The sequence below is a fragment of the Dermatophagoides farinae genome, chromosome 2 (assembly GCF_024713945.1).
Source record: "Dermatophagoides farinae isolate YC_2012a chromosome 2, ASM2471394v1, whole genome shotgun sequence".
Lineage (NCBI taxonomy): Eukaryota > Metazoa > Arthropoda > Arachnida > Sarcoptiformes > Pyroglyphidae > Dermatophagoides > Dermatophagoides farinae.
The window spans coordinates 6,337,572-6,352,215 of NC_134678.1; the positions used below are offsets into that span (position 1 = coordinate 6,337,572).

The following is a 14,644-nucleotide window of genomic DNA, read 5'->3' on the forward strand; positions in this document are numbered from 1 at the left end:
TGTGTGTGTACGTTGCTTACCTAAACGGATTTCATTCAGATCAAACAAAAAAAGCTTTGAAACTAATTTTCTTTTTTTATATTTATATATCCTACATATTCAATTAGAGCTTATTGTGGCCACACACACACATGCACACACACTTATTTGCCACTAATGAATATGTATGTACCACAACTCTATGATGATGTTCATTGAATCAAATTACCTTTTTGTGTCTCAGGTATTTGTGGTACTGAAAATAAAAAAAAAGTTTTAGAATCTCGTTATCATCAATAAAGAGATAAAGGACAAAGTGTGGATGCCTTAACAACAATGTTTTTTTTCATTCATTCAATTCAATTCAATTCAAACATGCACCAGATTCCTGTGTGTGTGTGTTCATTTCATTTACAACAACAGCAACAACAACAACAACAACATTCAAATACACACATTGTATATTTGATCACAAAAAAATAGGGGAGAAAAAAAAATATTCTGTCTCAAGAGAATCTATCGATATACAATCTTCCTATCGTTATTGGATAAAAAATGAAATTTGATGTTGTCCATTCTTGTTTGTGTGTGTGTGTGTGTGATGATTCATGAATCTCTATCATGTCCAGCCATGTCTAGTTTTGTTTTGAGAAATGAATATTTTTTGCTTGTATTGTTTTCTCGTGTGTATACATGAATGAATACATGTTACACAATATCTAGTTACTTGGTGTGCGTTTTTTTGTGACTATGTCCATTGTTTAATTAATTTTTTCTTTGTTCAACAGAATCGCATACAAACACAAACACACACACGCACACACATATGAGCATTACAAAACAACAAGAATTTTTTTTTCCTAGGCAAAAAAGCTTTTTTTTTTATTTGATCATGGTAATGATCATCAATGAATGATGACCATGGTCGTCACATACAAACACACACACACACGCATACACAATTCTTCGTTTATAGAATAGTTGAACTGCCTATGAATATACTACTAGAATCTACTACTAAACAGAAAAAAAACTCCCCCCTCTCGTTTGATGCCATATACGGCTGTTACCATGTGTCAATTAGATTCATTAGTTTATCCCCTTGAAAAAAGGGGATAGCTAGAATTTGTGTATAAAAGAGAAAAAGTTATTTACCAGATTAATTAATTGCTTTCTTTTTTTGTTGTTGTTATTCTGATTTTGATATTCATTCACTATGGTCACTATTTTTTTGTTGCATTCGATCTTGGCCAATAATACAACAACAACAATTCAACAATGGTAATTCTTCATAGCCAATAATTTGTGTTTTCATGGCAAATGTGGTTATTACTGTGATACTGCACATGCAATCTGTGGCAATCCTGATACAGTTGAAGGAAGTTTTGCTGCCTTCCTACCATCCAAAAGTATTGCTCCAAGAAAGGTTTGTTTGTTTATTTTATTTGTTTTTTTTAATCAATAAATTTTTTAATGTTTTTTTTCCATTTTTTTATATTATACAATAAAACATAGGTCTATAGACATCCATATAGACGTTCATATCATAAACGTCGTCGTGCAACATGGGAAAATGATCCTGATTACTGTGATAAATATGTACGACACGCGCCACCATACAATCATGGTCGTCGTCTTGCCGATCTAATGGATATGGCTGTATTAGATTTTCTTATTGGTAATATGGATAGACATCATTATGAAACATTCAAAACATTGGGCAATCATTCATTTATAATTCATCTTGATCATGGTAGAGGGTAAGAGATTATCTTTTTTTATGTTGATAATAATAATAATAATAACAAGAAAGAAAACACAACCATTCATTCAACCGCCAATTATGTTTGTGGTTGAATGAATGGTTGGTGGTTAACTTTTCCACACCTCTCTACTCTACTATCATCATTACATTATATTATTACATATTTTTTTTACTAATCATAATATATCCTACACATCAATTCACATATCATTTTCTTTTTATAATAATTGATTAGATTTGGTAAAGCACATCATGATGAAATATCAATATTGGCGCCCATTATACAATGCTGTATGATACGTAATAGCACATTACAACGATTGATCGATTTACACAATGGTCAAACGCCATTAAGTGGTTAGTAATATCGTATTTTGTGTGATGCAAGATTGATTCTAATTTCATTATTATTATTTTTTTTTTTTTTTTTGATCATCTCATCTTTTATTTTCATTTATAAAACATAGAACTAATGAATAAATCGTTGAACATGGATCCCGTATCACCAATATTAACTATTGATCACTTGTTGGCATTAGATCGACGATTACCAATTATATTGAATGTTGTACGTGAATGTACACGTAAACGACCATTTCAAGATGTTATCATTAGTGATGGCTATTGATTATACTTAAAAATACGATGATCTGCTATTTCAATCATTCAATTCAGTCTAATATTAATCTCAATTTTCTTCATAATTTCTTCTCTGACCATTGTTATGGATGATGATAAGGACAACTTTGGGTGAAGGACAATTGTTTTTGTTTTCTTGAACCAATTTCGAAAAAAAATCCATTAAATTTTTGTTCTCTCAACAACAACAACAACAACGACGATAACTTTGATGATGATGACGACAATTTAACGACATTTTTTTTGTCAAAGATGAAAATCTTGTTTTTCGACTAAAAGAATCGATCAAAATTCCGCCCTTTCTTGTTTTTTCGATACATTCTTTGGTCATTTGTCGATCCACCATCACCACCAACCACCATCACCCATCATCAAATGGAAATTGGATAAAAAACAAAAAAATAAATGAATGAATGAATCATTCGATTCTTTCTATGAAGCATTAGTTTGGCTGAATCGATTCGAACAAATGACAAAGGAATCGTTCTACAAAATAGTGTGTGCTGTGGATGGACATTCGAAATTAGCATCATTGTTTTTTTTCTGGCAATTCACACTCCTGTATAACTTGTATATAAAAAAAATAATTCCAATTTTGCTGTGATATGGATGCAGCTTTCAATATATAAAATTTCTTTATCATCATTTTCAATCGTTCACCCCCACACACACCCCCACACACACACCCACACTCACACTTCACACATACTGATATGATTCAGATTTATTCTTTTCATTTTTTTTTTTTGGCAATTATTATTATCAAGTCAAACAATTTCTGGTCTTTTTCATATTTTTCATCATCATCATCATCATCATCATCGCCAGCCAACCAACCAACCAACCAACCAACCATTGAACATCATCATCATCAACAACAACAACAACAATCAGTGAGCCCGAGAAAAACAACATGATGATGAAGATGAAGAAATTGAATGGCAAAAAAAAAATGTCGACAGATGATGACAAAAGATGCGCGCGGAACCATTATAATTATTAATTTAATGTCATCATTAACGGTTGATTATTGTTATATGGTATGGTACCGTTTGTTGTCATTGTCGTTCAATGCTTCATTCTTCTTCTCTTCTTCAAGCAAGAAAAAAAAATGATGAGCACATTTTTTAGTCAACCAACTTTACAAGAAAAAAATTTTTTTTTTTTTTTGGTTCATTTGTATGTTCTTATTCTCACCAAATAATTTAATGATCATATTTATGGATGATGTTTAGGAGACAGAGAGTGAAAAAAATGGAACCCATTTGTAATCATTTTGTTGAATGATTTGTTGTTTGTAATTATTCTCATTGCATTTTTCTTCATCTTCAATACACACACACACACACAAAAATATTCATACAGCGAATTCAGCCTTCAGAATATAGTATAGTTCTAGTGGTTGTTGTTGTTGTTGTTTCTTTTCCATCATAATTCTAGCCCAAGAATTTTTTCTTTTTTTTTTGGTCGATTCCTTTTCACTTGTAGTTTTGACAATTTGTTTTTATTGTTTTCTTTTATTGTTGTTTATGGTGATATTATTGTTGTTTTTTTTCTGTGCACACTTGATTCCATGTTTTTTTTTCACAAATTTTCATTTTAAATTCTATTTTTTTTCGATTTGTCTTATTTTGTTGTAATAATAGCGACTGCTGGCTGGTTGCTTAGGCCATTTACACGAAAAAAAAACCACACATGAACAATAAATAATAAAAATTTATTTTTGTAAATATCATAAGATAATGATGAAATGATTAAAAAATGATTTTTTTTTTTTTGAATTATAAAATTTGTAAAAACATTTTTGTTTCGATTTTTTTTATTTCGAATGTTGAATTCGAATTTTTTTTTTGTTTTGTTGAAGAGGATGCTCATGCTGCCATCTGATATCGAATGTGTGAGAATTTTGATATAAACATTCCTGATTACACTCGTGTTTTTTTTTCATAGAAGGTGACTTTGATGATTACCGTATTATTTTTTTTTTATGTATAATCCAATTATAATTGGTGCAATTCAACCTGTTTCTGTTATGGTAATTTATCACTAATTTTTATACCATTAGTTTTTATAATAAGTTGACATATGTTTAAAAATTTAATTCTGTAAGTTGTCATTGGATTGCAATTTTTAAATTTAAATTTTAAATGGCTCTATTTTTTTTACACTCTATCCAGATGTTTTTATCGTTATTTTGATACAAAGGAAAAAATGACATATTGAATTTTTTCTTTTAATCTCAAATTTTTTCTTCATTTTAATCGTGTGGTAAGTGATGTGTGGTAGACATTCATGCTAGACTTAATTGAATCAATATTTGTTTATTGATTGAAATCAAATCCATTTAATGACAATCAGTTCAAATTTGTCCAAGGCTTATGACACCATTTTCATTCATTGATGAATGTGAATGAAAATAAAAACAAAAAAAAAAAAGAACTAAACGGATGTCATTTATCACATGTGTTGGATTATTAAGGCTACTGGGTGGTATTGACAATGCTTACGAAAGAATAATTTGTTCACTTTATCATTTCGTACATATCATCATCATCATCATCTTGGTTGGTACAAAAAAAAATGTTGACTTTAATCTTATCCCAAATCAAAAGTTTACTTTGGCCAACGAAAAAAAAACCGGTTCCAAAGCAAAAGATCTTATTACAAAATCCAGAAGGCAAATGTGTTTGTACAAAGAAAACTGGTCGATGATATTTTTTTTTTTTTTTGCACGAAATAAAATCATGATAAATTCGGGCAATAACAGTGGCAAAAACCCATATGATGATATGATACGATGATATGAAACAAACAACAATATTTATGTATGATAAACCTAATAAGGTTTTGTCACATTTTTTTTCAGTAGCCTATTACGCAATAAAAAAAATGCATAATAGAAATAATTTCAAATTCAGAGAATAATTACCTGTTTTTCTTTTTTTTTCATCCAGATACAAAAAATATTATCTCTTTAAACGAACTTGTTTTTCTAAAATTGGAACAAAACCCGGTGATGCATAGTGAAAATGGCGAAAGCCAGTCAAAATTTTCATCCAATACTCATCATCAAACAACTTCATCCTTTCGATCATTCACTTTTCGATTGAACAATCCAAACATTCAATTTCCATTGATAACGATTCATCCGATTGTGATTCCACGGTTTTCCATCAAACATCCATTCCGATCTGAACAGATTATGGAACAAAAAACCAAAACAATGACTAATCGTAATAATGATGATAATAATAATAATGGCCATGATATTGAATATCTACTCATGTTGCCATCTGAGCAGTCTACTCTAAATGAAAATAGTGATATATCATCGATAGTGAGTTCAAGTAAACTTTCATCATCTGTTTCGAGACGGTTCATTAAGGCTTCAGAGGTTTTATCATCATCATTTTTTTCAGTATCAACCATATTTGGGTATCGTCATTTTTTTCTGGTTTTTTTATCATTTTAATAACATTATTATTCCTAATATGGGATATCCTCGCCGCATTTGAAAAAAATGTACAAATCAATGTGGCAATTGATTTTTGTTTCTTTGATTTGATCATTGTCTCTTCAGATATAGTGTAAAGGCCGATAAACATCACATGCAGCGTCATGCGAAATATGAACGGCATTGAAATAGTATCAATTTCTATTTTGTCTAAATCATTAGTGATAAGATTCTCACACTTTTTCATTTGGTGACCATCATAATTAGAGTTGATGATAAGAAAATTTTTTTCTCTAGTATAAGATTAGCGGCAAACACGCTGTTAAGATGCATTAAGCCTCATTGAGCCCTTGAACACGTTTCATCATTAACAAATAATCAATTCTTTGAATTAATATTTGACTAATGATGGCCAATTTTCAGACATCGTTTGGTTCCAATGAAACCGAAAAATTACTAGTCCAATACCTCAACGAACGTCCGATGCTCAAATCTTTTATGGTCGGTTCATTAAGTGGAACATGTTCAACGCTTTTGTTTCAACCATTCGATTTGCTCAAGACCAGAGTGCAAAATGCCCACTTATCTTCATTGGCAATTAGTCGTAACCAAAGTGTTCCAGCATCTGCTATGCCATCAACTCGATTCGTTACGGTGACATACGAGACAATCAAAAATGAACAGATTATTGGTTTGTGGCGTGGTACAGCACCGGTATGTATTTTCATGTAAATTTTTAAAAAAAAACAATAAATTCTTATTTATTTGTATTTAGTCGCTACTTCGTTGTGTCCCTGGTATTGGTATTCATTTCTGTTGTTTGGACACCTTACAAAGCCATTTCTGTCCAGATCGTCGACCATCAGCTATTGAAGCCATGACATTCGGCATGATGTCCCGTAGTATTGCAGCTGTATTACTCATACCAGTTACGGTAGTTAAAACACGTTATGAAAGTGGTTCTTACGCCTACCAAAGTATCGTCGATGCATTAAGGCATACATATCGTAATGAAGGTCTCCGTGGATTGAAATCCGGCCTATTGCCAACATTAATGCGAGATGTTCCATACTCGGGTCTATACTATATGTTTTATTCACAAATGAAAAATTTTATGCTAACCAAAAACGCAGATGAAATTCAGCGAAATTCACAACAGTATTCGAAGATCATATCATCATCATCCATTACATTCGCATGTGGTGTTTCGGCGGGTCTTTTAGCATCCGCTGTCACACAACCGATGGACGTGGTTAGTATCCATATTTACTGATAGATTGCACACAAACCAAACGCTAAAATAGATATCAATCAATCAATTATCGAAAGTTACAAATATTGTCTATGTGTGAGCTCTTTAGTCTAATTAGTTGATAGCAATGAGGATCAATTTTCAAATATTATCATACAAAATGGACCTGATTATACAATTTGATTGACGTATTTTCACATTTTTTAATCATCTTTAAAACAGGTCAAAACTCGAATGCAAGTCAACACGAAACAATATCCTTCTTTCCTTAAAACAACCCTATCAATTGTGAAAGAAGAAAAGATACGTGGTCTATTCGCTGGTTTGGTTCCCCGAATGATGCGTCGAACATTAATGGCTTCGATGGCGTGGACTGTTTATGAACAAATGATGAGAAGCTTATGTCTCAAATGACATCTATAAATGTTATAAGTGCCATAATTATTTATTTTATTAAAAAAATCTATCAAAAAAAAACAAAAATTGCTTATTGTATTGGTCGCAAACATTTTTTCTTTGGTGGAATTTTCTAGTTCATTTTCGAAACACCAGATGATGTCTTAACACCATCTGTGGACAAAAGCAATAACTTGAAAGTCACAAAAACGAATATTTATGTATATACAGACGGTACACTACTTACGAATAAACTTCTAGATAATTTTTTTTTAAATTCGAAATGAATTTCGACTTCCATAAATTAAAAAATAAAATATCGACAATAAAATTATAAATGTTTAAAAATAATTTATATTTGATCATCATCATGAATATAAAAACATAAAGAAAGACTAGAATGGTTTCAAACTAATGCTTAAGAAAAATTTAAAAATTACAAATTCACCAAGAAGACTGGATAATTAAATATCTGGATTTCGACAAGCATCATCGAAATACCAATGGTTGATCTCTTTGCTGGTTTGGAATGTATTTTTATCGTTGATTACATTTTGTTCTAGACGTTTACAGAGTTGGCAATATAAATTTGAATTCATATCTGATTCTGAATCGAGTGAATATTTTTTACGCCACTCGAAATAGGATAAATAAAGTTTCCTGTTACTGGCTATTTTCATGATTAAACGGGCCAATGTTTCTGGTTTCATTCGTGTGGCATCGATATACGAACCGGCCGGTAATATAGAAGAATAATTGGCACCACCGAAAACAATAGGAACAATGTCATAATTTAATACATTAAACAGTTTTTCAGTTACGTAATCTCTGTGGAAAAAATCAAATGACAATCAATTGAAATATATCAACGAATTTATCAACAAACTTACTTGCATAGTGAATTTTCGAATGATAAATAAAATAAATATTCACGTGCTGCTTTTTGATAACATTCATGTGAATGTGGACATTGAAATTTGCCACATTTACCATAAATATCTACCTGTACCATTCGTGATAATTTTTGAACATAATTTTCTCGATGACTTTGCGTATGACAATTACTGACAAACCAAACGACTGGTTTGATTTTATATCGAATATCAATGTTAGATTCTAAATCAAAATCATGATTACGAGCAATTAGTTGTCCATATGGCACATAAATGTCTGAATCATGACGATAAGTAGCGGTCAGATTGAAAATTAAATCATCTCTATCTGGTAACAGCGCCGTATTAGGTGGAGCTTCTAAATTATAAATGGTCCATAATTGATTGGAGTTTCGTCGTGTAGGTAAATCATTGTAATGAAAATCTCTCCAATGAAAGATGATTACTTTGGCTGTTGCAATGAAATCACGATTGGTTGTGACTAAACAATTCGGATATCGATAATAACATGGTTTTGGTCGAAACAATAAATTTTCCGTGTCACCATTCAATGATTTTTTCATTTGATACATTAAGTCTTGGTCAAAGTATTTGGTCCAAAAAAGGATAATTCGGAAACTAATGAATTCAAATATAAAATCATTAATTATAACCACCATCATAATCTAGTTTGAATGTCTTACTTTTGTACTTTATCCGATGATAATTGAACATATTGGGTGAGTTGATGATATGTAATCTCGGTGGTGACGTTTCCATTTTTATCGACAACAATTGTAGTATCATTAATAAATGGCATATATTGAATGGAATAATAATTGATCAGATTTCGATTGACTAATGAAAAACTGTTCAGCAAAAATAATAACGCCCAAAGACCAAGACAAATGAAGATGATTAAACGAATTCTTGGCATAAGATTGCCATTCAGAATAGTGATGGCCATTGCCATCTCTAATCGCTTTTTTTTAGTATGGATCAAATGACTTGTTTTTGACTATTGCTTGCATTTTATGGCACTAAAGATGAGAAACAGTATTTGTTGGATAAATGGTTAGAATAAGGATAAAATTGTTATGGTAAATGATGAGATTATCACTAGAGTTGTTATTTTATATCGAGTGTATATTAGTAGTTCTATATATACTTACAGATTTAAATTTGTTTTGGTATTGGTATTTGTGTAATGATAACGAATGAGACATAAAACACAACAAAAAAAATTATCGATAATGATAGTGAAAACAAAGAAAGATAATATATGAAAATTGTTTTTATCACTCAAAATATATCACAATGAAATAAAAAATTTGAAATAATTGAAATAATATTCCCAAATAATTTTCGATCAAAACATCAATATCAACACAAGACATTGACTATCGAATAAACACAATCGATTATCGAATATGAATGTATCCAGAGCAGTGAATATGATATGAATTTGTTACTTTCATTCGTCCAAAACTTATCATTTGAAAAATGTTTCTAATCATCATAATTGATTATTATTTCCATGTTAATAGAGAGAAAAAAAAATAATATCTCACTCATAGTTACCTCATAGTTACCGTGACAAATAATTGTATGTGTGTAATACATTGAGTGTGCACAACATAAATGCTGTATAATAAGAAACAGGTTTACCATTGTAAATTGATTTTATTATTATTTTTCTCTCATTAAAAAAGAAGAAAAAATTACACATTGAAATAAAACAAGTGTCATTTGTCGAATTGTGAAATTGTGTCGTCGTCATCATCATCATCATCATCATCATCATCATGATTGTCGGTGTGACAAACTTCTACTATAGACATTTATATATTAGTTCTACATATAAAATAATTGACAATTGAATTAATCAATCATTATTAACTTGAAATGTTTATGTTTATTGTTTATTTGTATTAATATTAACAATAATCGATGAAGTAACCAAAGAACAAATATGTTAGATTTTTCTTTTCGTTGTTGACATTATTTATGGCATTGAATGATGACGATTTTTTTATGCCATTTTTTGATACGATTCAGGTGGATTACGTTTACGTCTAGGGTGTTTTTTTCCATCTATATATTCAAATTCATAGCCAAAAAATGCAGCAAATACAAATACAATACCAAATATGAAGAATATGAATACCGAAATGAAAGCAATAGCATAAGAAACAGGTTCAAGAATAGTTCGAGCTACAAATTGAGATAATGCCCAAAGAAAAAAGCTAAATAAAAATAAACACGGAATGACCATCAATCCGGTATCGAAGATATTTTCAATAAAATTATTGCCAACCAATCTATCGACAATACGTACACGTACTGGACATTCTGGATGTTCTTTATTCATTGTTCGTTCCAGTTTTCTTGCATGATAGTTTAAATGAAACCATCTTATCGGTACACGAATGATGGCCCGAAGAATTCGTTCGGTACGCATACCACGACCTTCGAATTCAATTTCATCCAAATTGATTGCTTCATCATCTTCATCATCATTATTATCATCATCATCATCATCATCATATTTTTCATTTGTCGTTTTGATTGCCCAAAATGTCATACGATCACGAATATAAATCAATGTCTTCAATATACGTGACATGATGTATGGATTTCTTTACACTTTGTTATTGGATTTAGAAAACGAAAACCAAAACCAAAACAAAACAAAATCCGATTTCGATTCTGGTGATCCAAAAAAAAAAAAAAAAAACAAAACAAAAATCGACTCACACTTATCCGAATGATGGATATATAGCAAATTCGTATGTCTAAGGAATATTTTTTATATTCGGCGCTTCCATTGGCTAAAAAAGTGTTTGGAACACTATTGCCATCTTTTGGCCAAGAATTTTATTTCCCAATCTAATACAAAAAAAAATCGACTTACGATTTCAATGAGAAAAAAAAATTAGCATCGTATTGATTCATGATAAACACACACCACCAATATAATCGGTCAATTTGTTGTGATCAGCAAATTTTCATTGTTTATCATCACTGTGACTAAACTGATAAACGATTTATCGGTAATATAAAATGAACAGAAAATAATGAAAAACTCGAGAAAATTCTTTTTCTTTGTTTTGTTTTGTTTTTTTTGAGGATAAAAAAAAACAATGAAAAATAAAGGCCACAATATATATTATAGGCTCTTTTGTATTTTAGAAAATGAACACCGATGACCACAAATCAATATAATAAAAAAAAAGTTGCTGACAAATCGTGAAATGAAATGTGAAAATTTGTTATGATCAAAATAATAACATAAAAAAACGCGTTAATCTATCCATCCGGTTAAATGTATTTTATTACATATATAGACATAACTAATAATAATATCCTTTTGTTTGTTTGTTTTGTTGATCGTAAAAATAAAAATCTACTAAAAAATTTTCATCATTATTTTTGGTCAATTTGTCCATATAAACGGAAAAAAAATTCATCACCTACCTGCAATGTATAAAATTGCCATTCGTATATGAATTGAGCAAACACTAAACCATGCATTTGATTGATTTCATAATTATCCTATATAAACAGATTGTTTTCAATTTGTAAATGGAAAAAAATCGATATATGATCAATAAAATGATATATGTAATCGATCGCAAAAAACATTGTTCAATCTAATGATGAATTGAGAGAGAGAAAAAAAACTGGCAATTAATTTCAATTTAAACATCTTCTTGATGATTATGATCATTGATCAACATTTATTTTGGATGTAAGATTGAAAATCTCAGCTTTTCATCATCATCATCATCATCATCATTATTATGTTGAGTCCATTCTTCATTGTTTTCAATTAAATCAAAAATCACTTTTCATTTAATCATTAATTCAGTTTTTTTCTTTCTTCTCCATTTCAGATATTTTAGTAACAGATGATAAAAAGTCTATAATTAGATTATTATATTATTATTTTAGATAGATAACTGGTTACTACTGAACATTTGGTTTCATGCATCCTATGAAAGAAAAAAAATGTCAATGTTTTCGTCCCAAAAAAAAAAAAAAAATTCATCATTGGAAATGAAAAGTGAAAAATTAATCGTCAAAAAAAAGGAAGAAAGTTTTTCCAGTTCACCATTTTCAAGTACATTGATTGGGCTATGCTGTTGTTGTTGTTGTTGTTTCAATCGTACAATTATTACCGAGACGGTTGTAATTTTGGCCATCACCGATTATTATTATTATTATATATCGATGAATTGATCCAACTTTTTTTCATTGTTTTTTTTCTCTGGTAAGAATTTTTTTTCTTCAACTTTTCAACTTGCAATTGAATTATTTTTTTTTGTTTCATTCTTTTCAAGAAGATTGTATGGAATTTTTTTTTTGGATAGAATTCCTGCACTACCGTGTGTGTGTGTGTAATCAAATTGGTTGTAATTTACATTCGATAATTAAATCGTAAGGCAATCTCATATTGATTCTCATCAAATTTTTAAAACTTTTTTTCTGGAAATAGAAGAAGAAAAAAAGTAACGTACACAACATCTTTACACATCATAGTGAGAATGAGAGTTTTCATTTAGCTGAATTTTCGTTTTGTCTTTTCGTTTTTTCGTTTTTTTTTTACTGGAGTACGGAAAAAAACGGAATTTGAATCAGCAAAAGAAGAAAAAAATGTTGAAATTCTTTTTTTTTTCTTCTCCATCCACTTTTGACAAATAAATGTGAAAATGTCGGTTGGTTGGTGGAGGGGGGCCATACGATGACAACAACAAAGTGGAATAAAAACAGCCATTTCTTCTGTGTGTTTGTGTGTGTCTGAAAATTTCTACAATGTGTTTGAATGAGTGTTTAAAAGAGAAAAAAAAACTAACAAGGGAATCCAGAAAAGGAAAAAAAAATTTAACGCTCTTACTTGATGATGATGATTCAGGAAAACAATTAAAAAAAAAACGGCGGAAATTTCTTTCACCCATCAATGAAAACAATTGTTTGCCACAAAATCTTCACACACACATACAGATAATCAAGTTAAATTGAACCAATTAAATTTTGAAAAATTTTTCTTTTTTTTTGAAATACTACTGGCTTTGTTGATTTAGAATATCGGATTGGTTTGAATATTGGTTGGTTTTTTTTTCATTTGCTCATTTTTTTTTCGTCACCATTTTTTTTCTGGAACAAAAAAATTGATTTACTATTTTCATTTTTTTTATGTGTGTGTGTGTGTGTAACCACATTGAAATACTAATATATCGATCCATAGGATCATGATGATTATTATTATATATAATTAATCCAGAAATAATAATAATAAATAAACAATGTGAAATGGAGAGAAAAACAAGTAATTGAAGCATATAACGAATAATGGGACCTAGTATTTGAACCAGAATTCATTGTAACACTAAAATTGTGGATATAATAATTCACTTTGACAATCTAATATAATTAACTTATGACTCTTGTATAATGATGATATGAATCAAATGGACGTCGATGGTGCTTGTGGTGGTGGTGGTGGTAAGCCCCGGTGTTAGTTTTTTTGTTTCCTATTTTTTTATGGCCAAGGTTTCACATTTATTCAATGAAGATCATCATCATCATCATCATCATCCAAGAATAGAATGAATTAATTTTTGTAGGTCTTTTTTTTCCGCTTCTGATTTTGTCAAAATATCGACTAAGGTATTAGAATGAATAACAGACAAACAAACAAACCAAAAAAAAAAAAACAAAAAAAAATTATTTCATCGATCCAATGCATTCAAGATAATAATAAGTTGTTTATCCAAACATGCCAAATGAATTATTATCATCATAATCATTAGGCATGACGGGATTTAGATTCATTCATTCATTTTTTCTTTTCGTTTTGTTTTGTATACACTGAAAAAGAGCCACTGAAAAATTCTGTACACATTTATTATTCCATATTATTATTCAATGGGAAAAAAAAGACCATCATTGTTGAATAATTTTTATTTTTGTTTGCAAATTTATTTAAAACGGAAATAAAAATAGGAAATGATTATCTCTTTACTATTTTTTTTCTGATCATCATCATCATTTTTTTGTTTAATTAAAAATTATTCATTCAATTCAACATTAATTTTTTTCCCTTATCGAAAATGAAAATCTGCCATCATCATCATCCACATCATATGGAAAAATAAATTGGCTAATTCTATATTCTAGCTGTCTGTAGTCGGTGTGTTTGTTTGTATGTGTGTATGTGTGTATTAATTCATCACATTTGTATTAAACAATTTTTAAAATTAAATGGAAAAAAATCCTTTGTATTT

At 29.6% G+C, this 14,644-nt stretch overlaps 4 protein-coding genes across 5 annotated transcripts in view; 2 read left to right on the forward strand and 2 right to left on the reverse strand.

The window, feature by feature from the left end:
• The window catches only part of LOC124490980 (uncharacterized), a 39,129-nt gene extending 34,954 nt beyond the window's left edge, over positions 1-4,175 (forward strand). Inside the window, exons 9-12 of the mRNA XM_075728757.1 lie at positions 1,275-1,405; positions 1,495-1,739; positions 1,980-2,101; positions 2,212-4,175. Coding sequence (XP_075584872.1) covers positions 1,275-1,405; positions 1,495-1,739; positions 1,980-2,101; positions 2,212-2,372 — 659 coding nt within the window. The 3' untranslated portion in view covers positions 2,373-4,175. The remainder of the gene's footprint in view (positions 1-1,274; positions 1,406-1,494; positions 1,740-1,979; positions 2,102-2,211) is intronic.
• A 96-nt stretch (positions 4,176-4,271) lies between these two features.
• LOC124499007 (mitochondrial glycine transporter) lies at positions 4,272-7,572 on the forward strand. 2 transcript variants are annotated; one of them, XM_075728758.1, is made up of 6 exons: positions 4,272-4,488; positions 4,561-4,651; positions 5,338-5,720; positions 6,261-6,551; positions 6,613-7,089; positions 7,312-7,572. In XM_075728758.1, exons 3-6 carry the CDS (start codon positions 5,400-5,402, stop codon positions 7,501-7,503), a joined length of 1,281 nt encoding a protein of 426 aa, XP_075584873.1. In that variant the 5' UTR covers positions 4,272-4,488; positions 4,561-4,651; positions 5,338-5,399; the 3' UTR covers positions 7,504-7,572. The 2 variants fall into 2 exon arrangements, with proteins under 2 accessions (XP_075584873.1, XP_046918805.1); XM_047062849.2 differs by lacking the exon at positions 4,561-4,651 and having other exon boundaries at positions 4,400-4,418.
• A 249-nt stretch (positions 7,573-7,821) lies between these two features.
• LOC124499008 (alpha-(1,3)-fucosyltransferase C) lies at positions 7,822-9,752 on the reverse strand. Its single transcript, XM_047062850.2, has 4 exons — positions 9,530-9,752; positions 9,062-9,397; positions 8,376-8,996; positions 7,822-8,313 (listed from the first exon to the last, which is right to left on the reverse strand). Exons 2-4 carry the CDS (start codon positions 9,328-9,330, stop codon positions 7,950-7,952), a joined length of 1,254 nt encoding a protein of 417 aa, XP_046918806.1. The 5' UTR covers positions 9,331-9,397; positions 9,530-9,752; the 3' UTR covers positions 7,822-7,949.
• Positions 9,753-10,383: 631 nt separating this feature from the next.
• Positions 10,384-11,772, reverse strand: LOC124499009 (uncharacterized). Its single transcript, XM_047062852.2, has one exon. The coding sequence runs from the start codon at positions 10,981-10,983 to the stop codon at positions 10,390-10,392; it is 594 nt and encodes a 197-aa protein (XP_046918808.1). The 5' UTR covers positions 10,984-11,772; the 3' UTR covers positions 10,384-10,389.
• Between the last annotated feature and the right edge of the window lie 2,872 nt (positions 11,773-14,644).